At 42.0% G+C, this 14030-nt stretch overlaps 1 protein-coding gene across 1 annotated transcript in view; it reads left to right on the top strand.

Moving 5' to 3' along the window:
* Positions 1-7828, top strand: part of TANGO6 (transport and golgi organization 6 homolog) — a 112344-nt gene extending 104516 nt beyond the window's left edge. The window contains exon 19 of the mRNA XM_073605575.1: positions 7477-7828. Within this exon, the coding sequence (XP_073461676.1) occupies positions 7477-7653 (177 nt within the window). The 3' untranslated portion in view covers positions 7654-7828. The remainder of the gene's footprint in view (positions 1-7476) is intronic.
* The last annotated feature ends 6202 nt before the right edge of the window (positions 7829-14030 follow it).

Genomic DNA, 14030 nt, shown 5'->3' on the forward strand with positions numbered 1-14030 from the left:
ATATAACAAAGAGTGAAAAAATTTAAGGGGGTCTGAATACTTTCCGTCCCCACTGTAAATAAAGAATTTGAAAAAAAAAAAACAAAACCTTGAGACTTTAGAATCACTTTAATTACAGATGGTAACGTGCCTTTTTATGTATATTTTAGATACAGCATAAAAGACCATTTTTTTAAAATTTTCTATGGATTCACTTTATTTTAATTACAACTGGTCTGTCATCATCGCTGTTTCTGTAACGTCGAGATCAGAATTTTGGAGTTGTTCTCAGACTGAGGATTATTGTAACGGCATTTCAAGCACGAGGTCTCGATTCGGCATTAGATTTCAGTTTTATCCTTCTTATTCCCCTCCCGTACTATAATATACTCTGCTTATAAAACAGCAGGAGCTCTGCAAGCCTCTCGCTTCCCCTCCAGCCCTCGTTAATTTCCCTGGTAACCTCAGCTGAGAAATTATACAAATTACCACTTTATGCAGCGCTAGAATGTCATTGAGTGCATATTTTCAGTTATTACTTTGAAAGTAATGTTTAATGTGACTTTCAAATGTTGAACCACTTGCTGTACCATATTCCAGGATTGTATGTCATAGAGATTTGTAGATCTTTCCTATGTTTGTATGTCAGTGTATTCAGCCTACTTACTGAACAGGTCCAGAAAATACAGGATAAGCCACTTTAGGCTCGATTCACACTGGTGCGATGCGGTAAACTCTGCGAATCCAGTGCGGGTTCCCGCATAGCACCTGACTCGCAGGAAGTTCACACTGCTCTCTGCGAATCGCTGCGGGTATCAATACAAAGATAATGACAACCCCCAGATCGGATCGCAGTGGGCACTGTGAATTCGGACAGGAATCGGATCATATGGGTGTTCACGCCCATGCGATCCGATTCTGGTGCAGACAAAAAAAAGGGTCCTGCAAGAGTTTGGTCCGAATGTTTTGCCTATAGTTCTACTTTACGAAACTCTACATGTTTGTTTGTTTTTCACTATTTAAACCCTAGCTACCTTTGTAAAAGAAAAAAACCCTAGCTGAATGGCATATTGTTTTGTGGTCTATTGCAGTATCCCCCTCTGTGCGTGATTTATAAAAATAAATGCTGTAAATACCTAATTTCACTGCCAAGATTCTGCCAAGATTGCGATCACGTGACTGGCCAGCTTTATCCTTTTCTCCTCTAATGCCGCGTACACACAAGCGGACTTTCCAGCAGAAAAGGTCAGACGGAACGAATCCGTCGGACATTCCGATCCTGTGTGGGCTTCATTGGACCTTTTCTGACGAAAAATCTGACGTACCTTAGAAATAGAACATGTTTCAAATCTTTCCGATGGACTTGATTCCTATCGAAAAAACTGTTCGTCTATATGCTAGTCCGACGGACCGAAAACGACGCAAGGGCAGCTATTGGCTACTAGCTATTGAACTTCCTTTTCTAGTCCGGTCGTACGTCGTCATGTTTGGATCGGACTTTGGTGGGATCGTGTGTAGGCAAGTCCGTTTCGTCGGAACTCCGTTGAAAAGTCCTTCGGAGTTCACTCCGACGAGAAGTCCGCTCGTGTGTACGCGGCATGAGAGATACATGAGAGAGGGCTGAGATTCCTCTGCTGATGTCAGTCTGGAGGAGAGGAGGAGAGAGCTGGCTGGTCATGTGATCGCAATCTCAGCTCTTAAATGAGGGGGAGGAGGACACAGGAGCAGAGAGGAGAGCAGATAGCAGGCTGCAGATGACAGAGGCACATAAACTGACCACAGTGTCTGTACATGAAACACCGTGGTCAGTTTACGGGGGGGGAGAAACTGGCAGGATCAACCAGGTTTTTAGGTGTTACAGGGGGCCAAATGACACAGGACAAGCACTGTCATATAACATGCTTTAAATGAGCAGGATCCAATTTTGTTTTTGGGTTAACAAACGCTTTAAAGCACTGTGCTTCATAAACCTAGATCTATATTTAAACAAAAAAAGAAAAACAAATGGGGGAAGACTTGGTCTTTTTCTGCTATCTCTTGTCTATGTTTCTATAATCAATTGTTATGTGTGTAAGTGTTTTTATGTTTTTTTTTTATTTAATTTTTTTTTTTTAATTTGATAAAATACTCTTTTCAGCTTTTTTAAATTCTTTGTTGCATGTCAGTGCTGCTGATTTTTTGCAGCTCCTTTCCTCAAGTGATAGTTGGTCGGTATCCCTCAGGGCGGTTTTCCTGATGGTGACCACATTGGATCATGCCTGTGCAATGTATGTCTGCACCGCCATTTGTAGTCTGCAATGGGGCAATCGATGTGTGACAGGGGGACAGTGCAGGAAAGTAACTGGGAGACGAGGACAGAGCATTGTCGCTTTATAATGAGAAGTCTTTGCACAGGGACCATTTATGTCCAGATCTGCCCTTTTTTTTTTGTTAACATTGCTGCTCTGATCAGAGATTTGAGAGGTGGCATGGCTGTCCATTGTATACAATCAGCGTGTTGCCAACTCCGTCCCTACAGTATACCGGTCATCTTCTGATAGCTCATGCAGCCAGTGAAAAAATATTAAACAGAATCTCTAAGTTCTCACACACTGTGGTTCACTGAAAACCTGCAATGTACTATTCTGCACTTTATTTAAAAAGAAATGTTCTATTCTGCAAACAAATAAAATAGCTGTCATTGTAATGCTGCTGTCTGCCATTCCTGCTCCCCTTGCCTCTCTGGTGGGCAGTGAGACCACCCATCACACCAACAGAGTCTTGGGATGCCATGAAAGTTTAACAAAGCCTGAGTCTTGAAACCTAGAGGTGCCTGCTTTTTCTACCCACAGCTACTTAGATTTGCTTCTCCCGCTGGAAAAAAACATGCAAAATGTTTTGTTTTGTTTTCTTGTATTTTTTTACCAGGCATTCTAAAATGTACATTTTATATCTAAAAATTACTTACCAGCCCAAATCATTATATGCTTTCTAATTGCAGAGATGAAGTAGAATAAAAAGCTTGTAGTTGTATGTTTGTGCAACTGTTTTTCAAACCTATATTTAAAAATAAATTACATTTTAGTGCACAGAAACACAATATAATTTACTTTAAAAAAATAAATAAAAGACAGGAGTGTATTGAGTAAATAGATATCAAATATGTCATTAAAATTGTGTGCAAAACAACAAAAAATTATACTCTCATTTGTCCATAGGTGACAATTTAAAAACCTATAAACAGCTTATCTGTTTAGTCAATTTAGAATAATAAAATATCATAAATAATGGCCTAGTGTGCCATATATTTTTGTTTGTATTATACCAGTACCTAATTTGTTTACACTCCTGGGGGCCATTGGCCAGAATCTGACAGCCTGATTTTTACTAAGGACGAATGGCAACATGTTGTTGTTACATTTTTTAAGCTCTTCTGTATGTGAATGGCTGTTTGATTCATACAGATTCCTGCTGGAGAAATGGACAGGTGTCCATGGAATGCATCAAGGTGCTCTGGGTCCAAAAGAGTTTGCTACATGTATATAGACACAACAGTAAACTTACGATTATAGGATACACTTTGATGGGCCCTACATGGAGGTCTCTAAGTTGATTTACTTTGTCTGCTATATGATCGTATGATTTTATGGGTCTTTTTTTTGTAACTAATACCAAAATACGACTATTTTAACAACACTTTAAGATAGATTGTTCCTCTACCTTTTAAGTCTCGCTTGGTTGGATGTTGGTTTGTAAATTAATATTTGTGATTCTCTTGTACACCAGTGGCTTGGGTGCAATTTGGCTACTTCAAACACCCATTTACTGAGAATTTGGACAGCTGCTAGGTAGCACTGGCACATATCTTGCATTAAGAGAAAAGAATGGGGGGGGGGGGTCGCCACCTAAGTGCAGTATTAAAAAAGAGTATTTATTAACACAAGATAAAATTAGTTTACAAGATATGAGTAATAAAATTGCTCATCATGGGATGGAGAACTGCTGCTCGCTTCTGTCCCACAGGCTCCCGCCAGAAGGTCAGAGTTGCTGGATGGTGGCGAGGAGTAGCACAGACGCCCTGTGGTTCAGGAAGTTCCTGCTGATCAGCATGGAACGCATCGGCGGAAGTAACGTCACCGGGGAAGTGAGTGCCGGAACTAGATCGGGTGAATGAGAACAGGCTACGCTTGAAGCCTCCAGCTCCTTCTACAGACCTTTTTAATACATGTTCTACAGGACATTTTAATATTGCACTTAGGTGGTGCCCCCCTTTCTTTTCTCTTATCATTCCTTACAGAGTTTGACACACACTGAGGATGGCTGCTGCCATTACGGTTTTCAAATACATTTGGTCTGTGGGACTTCATGTATTTATGGATTGAATCCTCTTCAAACTGTTATTTTAATTTGTTTAGAGACTTTTTTGGGCATATAACCTCTGTGCGCCAGAAACCTTTGATGATTTGACATAACTTGCATTGCATGCTGGATGCCATCATCAATAATCATGCTGCCCAAGTGTGACTTTCCACGCTACTTCATCAGTCCAATCTACCCAGGACATCACCTTTATCGCCCCTTAGGGGGGTGCACAGCCAACAGTGATAACCTATTATAGCTAGTTCACATAAAAAGCCAGCACATTGCACAGATGAATGTCAAAAATAGAATTTACTGAGGTTCTATTTTAAAGTGCATATTTGTAAAGTGCAAACAAAAATTGCACAAATGCACTACCTGGCACTTTTTGTTTGCACTTTACATACCGTATATACTCGAGTATAAGCCAAGTTTTTCCAGCCCATTTTTTAAGCTGAAAAAGCCCCCCTCGGCTTATACTTGAGTGAGGGTGCCCATCTGCAGCCATACCTTTGTTTACTAAAACAGCGGGTGTCTTCCGCTGTGTTATACAGTCTTTGCGGCCTTCCATTGTAACAAAGCCCCACCTCCTCCTCGTCCATGATAGAGGAACACTGATACAATGCTGGGAAACTGTATCAGTGTTCCGTCTATCATGGACAAGGAGGAGGCGGGGCTTTGTTACAGTGGACGGCCGAACAGACTGCATAACACAGCGGGAGACACCCGCTGTTTTAGTAAACAAAGGTATGACTGCAGATGGGCACTGTGAGGCTGCAAATGGGCACTGTGAGGCTGCAAATGTGCACAGTGAGGCTACAGATGGGCACAGTGAGGCTGCAGATGAGCATAGTGAGGCTGCAAATGGGCACAACGAGGCTGCAAATGGGCACAACGAGGCTGCAAATGGGCACAGTGAGGCTGCAGATGGGCATTGTTTACCCAGTAGCCACTGCATTTTCCCACCCTAGGCTTATACTCAAGTCAATATGTTTTCCCATTTTTTTGTGGTAAAATTAGGTGCCTCGGCTTATATTTGGGTCTGCCTATACTCAAGTATATACGATATATACACTTTAAAATGGAACCTCAACAAATGATATTTTTGAGATTCCCCCATGAGGTATTCTGGTTTTTCAGTGAATATTCATGCTACCTAATGGTTAGATGGTTTCATGTCTCAAGCTGACCCAGTGTACATTTCAAATAAATGCATCTTTATGTACATCATCTTATTTCCCTTCATTGTTTCATTTACCTAAAATGTATATTGTAATATAATTATGTTTGGCATTTTTTGTTTGTTTTAATACAACATAGTAGAAGCTGGAAATGTGGGAATTAAAAGCTTCAGTCTTCCAGGTAATACCAATAGTGTGTGTTACTAGATGTTGCCATCACTATAAAATATAGTTTCTTAATCAGTTGTCATAGTCACAGGTTGAAGCCTTCACTCTGGTTTCCATAACAACGCATCAAATCTGTTCCAAATGGAGTAATGACTGGTAGTCTAGGAAATGTCATTATTTGATAAGAGGAGTAAATTCTTGAAAGAAGTTCCTATGATGGATGTCAGCAGAGAGTAGGTGTGGTAATAGACACTGTAAGGTAGAGCCAAGATTTGTAGAAAGCAAACCTGAAATGTGAACTGCTGCTTAGAGCCAGAGACGAAGGAAATGGGGAGCTTTCATGTCTACCTACCAAACAACTCAAATTTCTGTCTAGTTAGCCCTGAGATTTGCACAGCCCTGCCAGACAGCACAGCCGGGTTAGGGACCTGACTTCTCTCTACTGCAATTAAGCAAAACCGCAAGGTCACCTTCCTGTCCACAACCTGTGATAAGGACCATGAAGTAGTAGTGATTGAAATGATCCCTCTGCTCTCTCCTCCTGTCTGTATCTTCTCTGTTAGAAGATGTACATGCAGCACATCTGATTGGTTCTTCTCCTTCCTCCTTCAGTCTTAGTGCTTCTATGCAGGGGGAAAACAAGAGTCAGGTGCTATGTCTAACGCAGGTCATAGACGATGCAAATTTCTTTCCTGCAACCATGGGTTACAGAAAAGAAATGTGCACGATTCCCTCATCAACACAGACAGTGCTGACAGGGGAAATCCCTCCTAATGAGCAATTGTCTTTTCCCAGTGGGGCTGGGTGGGGGAAGACGTTTCCGCCAGGAGAAGACCGTGAGCATCGCTACAAGCGAATCCGGCAGGTTGGTTGCACCCAAGTAGATTGATCAATCAACTTTGTACATTCAGCCTGCCCATTAATGGTTCAAATTGGTGAACAGAACAGTCTTTGGCCAGCCTAAGTCATGTATGTTTACCATTTGCATTTAAACATACATTTAATTGTGTTTCTTGTAATAAACCCATATCTGCATTCATTGTTTTTTTTATATGTGCTCTCAAAGTAAACCTGAAATACAAAGCTGTCCATGTAGACCTCGTTTTAAAATGCTAGTTACCTGGTTATTAACGTGGTCCTCTAGCTTTAATACTTTTTGAAACTCTAGCCTGGAACTAGGGTGTAGGTCAGGAAATCCAAAGTCAGGAGTCATTAAAGTGATTGTAAACCATCAAGTGATAACATTCCTTCTCTTCTTGGCAATATAAAAGCTGGGGGGAGAACAAACAGCAGCACACTAATCTTCCCAATGAAAAGCTGTGCAGTGGGGTGGGGGCTCAGGGGTGTCAGGACAAGTCTGATCATTGGAGAGCAGGCTGAGTTCCCAGCATAGCTAGAGAATTGACCATGGTGTGTTATGCTTAGTGTGGTCAGTTTTTAATAGGAAAGCAGAGGGACTGGCAGGAGCACCAGGGATTTCTCACAAAGGAAGCAATACAAAGACAACAGGATAATTTTGCAAACAAGTACATGGTACAGGAGGCACATATCAGGAATAAGAAATGTTGGGTTGACATATTGTTTACCTGCATACTTTTCCCGGGTCAGTTATTCAAAGAATTGAAGCCAGAGGGTTAGCAGGAAAGTCAGACAGTTAGCATTTTCCAAGGGAGAGGTCAACTGCGGCAGCTTTCATGTTTCTCTGATGACAGGTTTCCTTTAATAAAGATCCGAGACTGAACGTTATTTTAGACCATGAGAATTTCCAGTAGACATCTCACCAACATATTCTCCCACTCTGTTCTTCTAGGTGTTGCGTGATGTTCTCCTGGAGCTGTACCGCCTGCTCAAGTTTGTGGTTCAGTGCGAGTCGGACTCTGTGTCTGTTCTTCATGCCCAGCTAGGCCTGGAGGAACTGGACTCCATCATGAGAGCTCATCTATTCCCACCACAGAAGCTGGAGAAGAAAATTGTTGTTTTACCATAAGACAAGAAACTCATCTGGAATTATCTTCTATCACCAGAAAAATAAAACAGTTAAGGCTTTTTAGTGGAACCACTTCACTTATACTGCGTTGCTGAGCTCGCCTTGATTTAAGTACAGAATATCTAAAGCCAAAATTTTTTGCCATTTTTGATAGAATAAAGAAGTGTAAAAATAACATCTGTTTTTTTTTTCTCCCCCACATCATTTCCTGACCACACAATGGAAAATTAGAGTAATTCCTCCCAAAGTAAAGTAGTTCTTCTTTAAGGAAGTTGTCATTGGAACAAGTGCCCCATTGGAGGATTTCCTTTCTGCTCTGGTGCCAATTAAAAATACTGAATTTGCCCTCACTTTCAGCCCTGGTGACAATGGCCGCCAGGACTAATAAGGAGAGTAGTTCTTCCCAACAGGACCACAGCAATAAAAACCGAAACGAAGTTCTGAACGCTCACCGCTCTATCCAAAACTAAAAAGGAAAAGTTTTGGCTTTTAACCACTTTAATACTGGGCATTTTCTCCCCCTTCCTGTCCAGGCCAGCTTTCAGCGCTGTCGCACTTTGAATGACAATTGCGCGATCATGCAATGCTGTACCCAAACAACATTGTTTCATTTTTTTTTTTTAAGATCGATAGAGTTTTTTTTTTTGGTGGTATTTAATCACCACTGAGTTTTTTTTTTTTTGCTAACTAAATAAAAAAGACCGAAAATTTTGAAAAAAAAAAAATGTCGTAGTTTCTGTTACAAAATTTTGTAAAAAAGTAATTTTTCTCATTCACTGATGTGTGCTGATGAGGTTGCACTGATGGACACTGACGAGGAGGCACTAATATGCAGCACTGATGGACACTGATAGGTGGCACTGATGAGGAGGGATTGACAGGCGGCACTGATTGGCATCACTGGTGGGCACTGGCAGGCATCGCTGATGGGCCTGCACAGATAATCAATGCACTGATTATCAGTGCAGACTCCCTGTCAGGAGAGACACTTTTCGCACTCCTCTACTGCCAGCGCTTCCTATTTACACTGTGATCAGCTGTGATTGGACACAGCTGATCACGAGGTAAAGAGCCTATGTCATAGGCTCTTTACCGTGATCGGAGATGTCTAGGCGATACACTGCACCACCGATCACCGTACTGCCCGTCCCCAGGAGCACGCATGAGCGGCTTGTTTTGAAGGACGTCATATGATGTCCAGTCAGAACAATGGAACCTCCACCAGGCCGTCATTCTGCTATAGGCCAGGCCGGAAGGTGTTAATACACTTTAAAGCCCAACGCCTCCCATCATGCTGGCTTTTTCCTACATTTGTCACATCTGCAGATAGATTTACAGTGCCATAAAAAAGTATTCATACCCCTTGAAATTTTCTACATTTTGTCATGTTACAACCAAAAACTTAAAAGTATTTTTGTGGGATTTTTTGTGATAGACCAACACAAAGTAGCACATAATTGTGAAGTGGAAAGAAAATGTTAAATGGTTTTCAATTTTTTTTAAAAACTAAATATGTAAAAATTGTGGTGTGCATTTATATTCAGCCCCCTTTACTCTGATACCCCTAACTAAAATCTAGTGGAACCAATTGCCTTCAGAAGTTACCCAATTAGTAAATAGAGTCCACCTGTGTGTAATTTAATCTCAGTATAAATGCAGCTGCTCTGTGAAGCCCTCAGAGGTTTGTTAAAGAACCTTAGTGAACAAACAGCATCATGAAGGTCAAGGAACACACCAGAGAAGTCAGGGATAAAGTTGCGCAGAAGTTTAAAGCAGGGTTAGGTAATAAAAAAAATTCTAAAGCATCTCACTGAGATCCATGTTCAATCCATATTCCAAAAATGGAAAGAGTATGGCACAACTGCAAACCTACCAGGACATGGCCGTCCACCCAAACTAACAGGCCGGGCAAGGAGAGCATTAATTAGAAAAGTAGCCAAGAAGCCCATGGTAACTCTGGAGGAACTGCAGAGATCCACAGCTCAGGTGGGAGAATCTGTCCACAGGACAACTATTAGTCGTGCACTCCACAAATCTGGCCTTTATGGAAGGGTGGCAGGAAGAAAGCAATTGTTTAAAGAAAGCCATAAGAAGTGCAGTTTGCGAGAAGCCATGTGGGGGACACAGCAAACATGTGGAAGAAGGTGCTCTGGTCAGATGAGACCAAAATTTAACTTTTTGGCCTAAAAGCAAAATGCTATGTGCGGTGGAAAACTAACATTGCACATCACCCTGAACACACCATCCCTACCGTGAAACATGCTGGTGGCAGCATCATGTTGTGAGGATGCTTTTCTTCAGCAGGGACAGGGAAGCTGGCCAGAGTTTATGGAAAGATGGATGGAACCAAATACAAGGCAAATTTGGAAGAAAACCTGCTAGAGTCTGCAAAAGAATTGAGACTGGGGCAGAGGTTCAGCTTCCAGCAGGACAACGACCCTAAACATATAGCCAGAGCTACAATGGAATGGTTTATATCAAAGCATATTCATGTGTTAGAATGGCCCAGTCAAAATCCAGACCTAAATCCTATTGAGAATCTGTTGCAAGACTTGAAAATTGCTGAATACAAATGCACGCCACACTTTTTAGGTATTTATTTGTAAAAAAATTTGAAAACCATTTATCATTTTCTTTCCACTTCACAATTATGTGCCACTTTGTGTTGGTCTATCACATAAAATCCCAATAAAATACATTTACGTTTTTGGTTGTAACATGACAAAATGTGGAAAATTTCAAGGGGTGTGAATACTTTTTCAAGGCACTGTATATGCAGGGATTAATAGAGTTCCTGCGGTATTTCCATGCCGCTGTGGATGTAAGCGCTGCAGGACTCAGACCCCAGCGCTACGATCATGACTCCATGCTCTGATCCTCCTGGCCATTCACAAAACACATAGTCCCAGGTTTTGTGAATGGAGAAATTTTGCATTAGCCAGGGAGAACAGTGGGGGGCTTTACCAATCCTGACATGTAAACCAGCAAATTTGAAAAGAGAAAACAGCATGACAGAAGGTGGCTTTGGTGGCAGACTTTTTTTTTTTATGCTATAAAAATTGGAAAAAGAATGGCATGCATAATATTGACAGGTACAATCACCACAATACCAGATAGGATGTTACAAGCATATCCATCGATGCAGTCCCCTTTCAAGTATTGGGGAAAATAGCAAAGTGCAAACATAGTCAAGGATATACGTGGATCTAATATATCAATATTTCCAAAAAATGTTCTTTGTGGAAGAAACAAAACAAAAGATATACCCGTAATTTAGACATCTCATTGTGACCACCTTATTAAGAATAACCTTCTTGATCCTCTTCAATCTGGATTTCGCCCTCAACACTCCACAGAAACTGCTCTTTTAAAACTCACAAATGACCTACTAACTGCAAAAATCAACGGACACTATTCTGTACTCTTCTGGACCTTTCAGCTGCCTTTGACACGGTTGACCACCCCCTCCTCCTCAAAAAAAACTTTACTCCCTTGGTCTCCGTGACTGTGCTCTTCGGTGGCTCTCATCCTACCTATCCCAACGCACCTTCAGTGTCACTTTACAATTCTACTTCCTCCACTCCTCTTCCCTTCTCTGTCGGGGTCCCCCAAGGTTCTGTTCTTGGACCTCTTTTATTTTAAATCTACACCTCTTCCCTGGGTCAGCTGATAGCCTCTCACAGCTTTCAATATCATTTCTACGCTGACGACACACACAAATCTGTCTCTCTACCCCTCAACTCACTCCATCAGTCTCCTCACGCATCACTAACTTACTAACAGACATATCTGTATGGATGTCACACCACTTCCTCAAACTCAACTTGTCCAAAACCGAACTTATAATATTTCCTCCCTCACGTGCCTCTTCCCTTGACTTATCTGTCAAGAGCAATGGCACAACCATCCACCCGTCCCCACATGTCAGGGTGCTAGGTGTTATCCTGGATTCTGAACTCTCCTTTCGGCCCCACATCCAATCACTTTCCAAAGCTTGCCGCCTCAACCTCCGCAACATCTCTAAACTACGTCCCTTCCTAACCAATGAAACCACAAAGCTCCTGATTCACTCCCTGGTTATCTCTCGCCTCGACTACTGCAACTCCCTCCTCATTGGCTTACCTTTAAATAGACTATCCCCCCTTCAGTCCATCATGAATGCTGCTGCCAGACTCATCCACCTTACAAACCGCTCAGTGTCTGCTACCCCTCTCTGCCAATCCCTCCATTGGCTGCCACTTGCCCAACAAATTCAATTCAAAATACTAACAAAAAGTTACAAAGCCATCCACAACTCTGCCCCCAGCTACATCACTAGCCTAGTCTCAAAATACCAACCTAATCACCATCTCCGTTCCTCCCAAGACCTCCTGCTCTCTATCTCCCTCATCACCTCCTCCCATATCTGCCTCCAGGACTTCTCCCGAGCCTCGCCCATCCTCTGGAATTCCCTACCCCAATCTGTCAGACTATCTCCAAATTAATCCACTTTTAGGCGATCCCTGAAAACTTTCCTCTTCAGAGAAGCCTATCCTGCCTCCATCTAACAACTGCACTATTTTCTCCATTAGCTCATCCCCCACAGCTATTAATTACCCTTTTGTATAACTTGACCCTCCCTCCTAGATTGTAAGCTCTAACGAGCAGGGCCTCTGATTCCCCCTGTATTGAATTGTATTGTAATCGTACTGTCTGCCCTAATGTTGTAAAGCGCTGCGTAAACTGCCGGCGCTACATAAATCCTGTATAATAATAATAATAATAATCTCAGCAAATCTATTAAAAGCAGGACGCCCTTTAAAAACCTGTCTGGTTAAATAATGAAGATGGAAAGAAGAAATCAGAATGAGGGGGTGAAAGAAAGAAAGAAAGAAAAGGGAACAAAAAATGGAGGGATTGGGGGAACGGATGGGGGGGAGCGTGCACAGCTGTGCTACTGAGGTTCAGAGAGATTACACGAGGGGGAGTAGGGAGATGACATGAGCAGAGTGGGGGGAGAGACCCTGGGCACTGAGCAAAATTGCATCAAAACGCTCCCCCAAAAGTTAGAGTTTTGGGGCTTCAGATCTCTTCCCATAATTACATTCTCACCACAACCCTGAAGCACATCACTATGTATTTAGCCGTGGATCTATAGTGATTCCAGCAAGCCCAAATCTTATGATAATGTGAGATTCTATCTTGTGTAATACACATCAGTTTTCAATAGCCACTATTTTATTAATGTGGGAAAACCATTCCGAGTTAGTGGGATACTTTGACATTCTCCAGTGGACAAGGACACATAAGGGGGAGATTTACTAAAGCTGGAGCACTCAGAATCTGGTGCAGCTGTGCATAATAGCCAATCCGCTTCTAATTTCAGCTTGTTCGGTTAAGCTTTGACAATAAAACCTAGAAGCTGATTAGTTTCAATCCAGAGCTGCACCAGAGTTTGCACTCTCCAGATTTAGTTAATGACCCCCTTAGTCTGGCTGTGATAACCATGTGCATTGCCAATGCTTTAAAGTATTAGCATTTGGTAAGCTAGTATGGTGTAGCAAATATTGGGCCGGAGTAAAATCCAGAGGGAGGGTTGTAACGGATGAAGGACAATGGGCTTCACACCAGTATGAGATTAATCCCGCTGTTGGATGAAAATGGATCACAGGAGTGCAGAACTAACTACACTCCTGTGACCCACAGGAGAAGTATAGCCAAAAAAAAGCTTTGGCCATAGTTCTCCTTTACGACGTGAATCAGGGTTTCTACCTCCGTAGGCCAGCATTTACCAGACACTCCAGGAAAAAAACAGGTCCCCTGCTGGAAGACTCCCTCTCAACCCTATTTCAGTGATGGCTTTAAAATTTTAGGTTTCCCTTCACTTTGTGTCCCATTGGCAAACATAACATTTAATTATAACTGTGTATATAATTAGCAGTTTCATATATTGGCAACTGAAGTCATTTGCAAATCTTGTTTTTTTTTTATTTCTCCTAAAGTTGCTCTCAGTCCCACTTGTTTAGCTTCCTGAGCCTTCCTGGTAGTTCTTTTTTATTTTTATTATGATGGACAGCCTCACTGATCAGTAGGGTGTCTCAGAAAGCTGGAAGTCTGGGGGGGGGCTAGAGATTAGAGTAAAATTTCCGGAAATTTTGAAGCCATGGGAAAAAAATCAACATTTTCAGAAAAATTGAAAAAAATTCAGTGTGGAGTAATTTTACCTATTGAAAGTCCTTTTGTTACACTGGGAATTGCCGACCGCCACACACACATATACGTCGGCAGAGTGGCACAGGAAGGCAAATGGGCGTACAGGTACTTCCCTTTAAATTTGCCTCCCTTCGGGCGCGCATGCCGCTGGAGCTTGCCCGCGGGTCCCGGGAACTCGATGTTTG

The sequence above is a fragment of the Aquarana catesbeiana genome, linkage group LG11, assembly GCF_042186555.1.
Source record: "Aquarana catesbeiana isolate 2022-GZ linkage group LG11, ASM4218655v1, whole genome shotgun sequence".
Classification (NCBI taxonomy): Eukaryota; Metazoa; Chordata; class Amphibia; order Anura; family Ranidae; genus Aquarana; species Aquarana catesbeiana.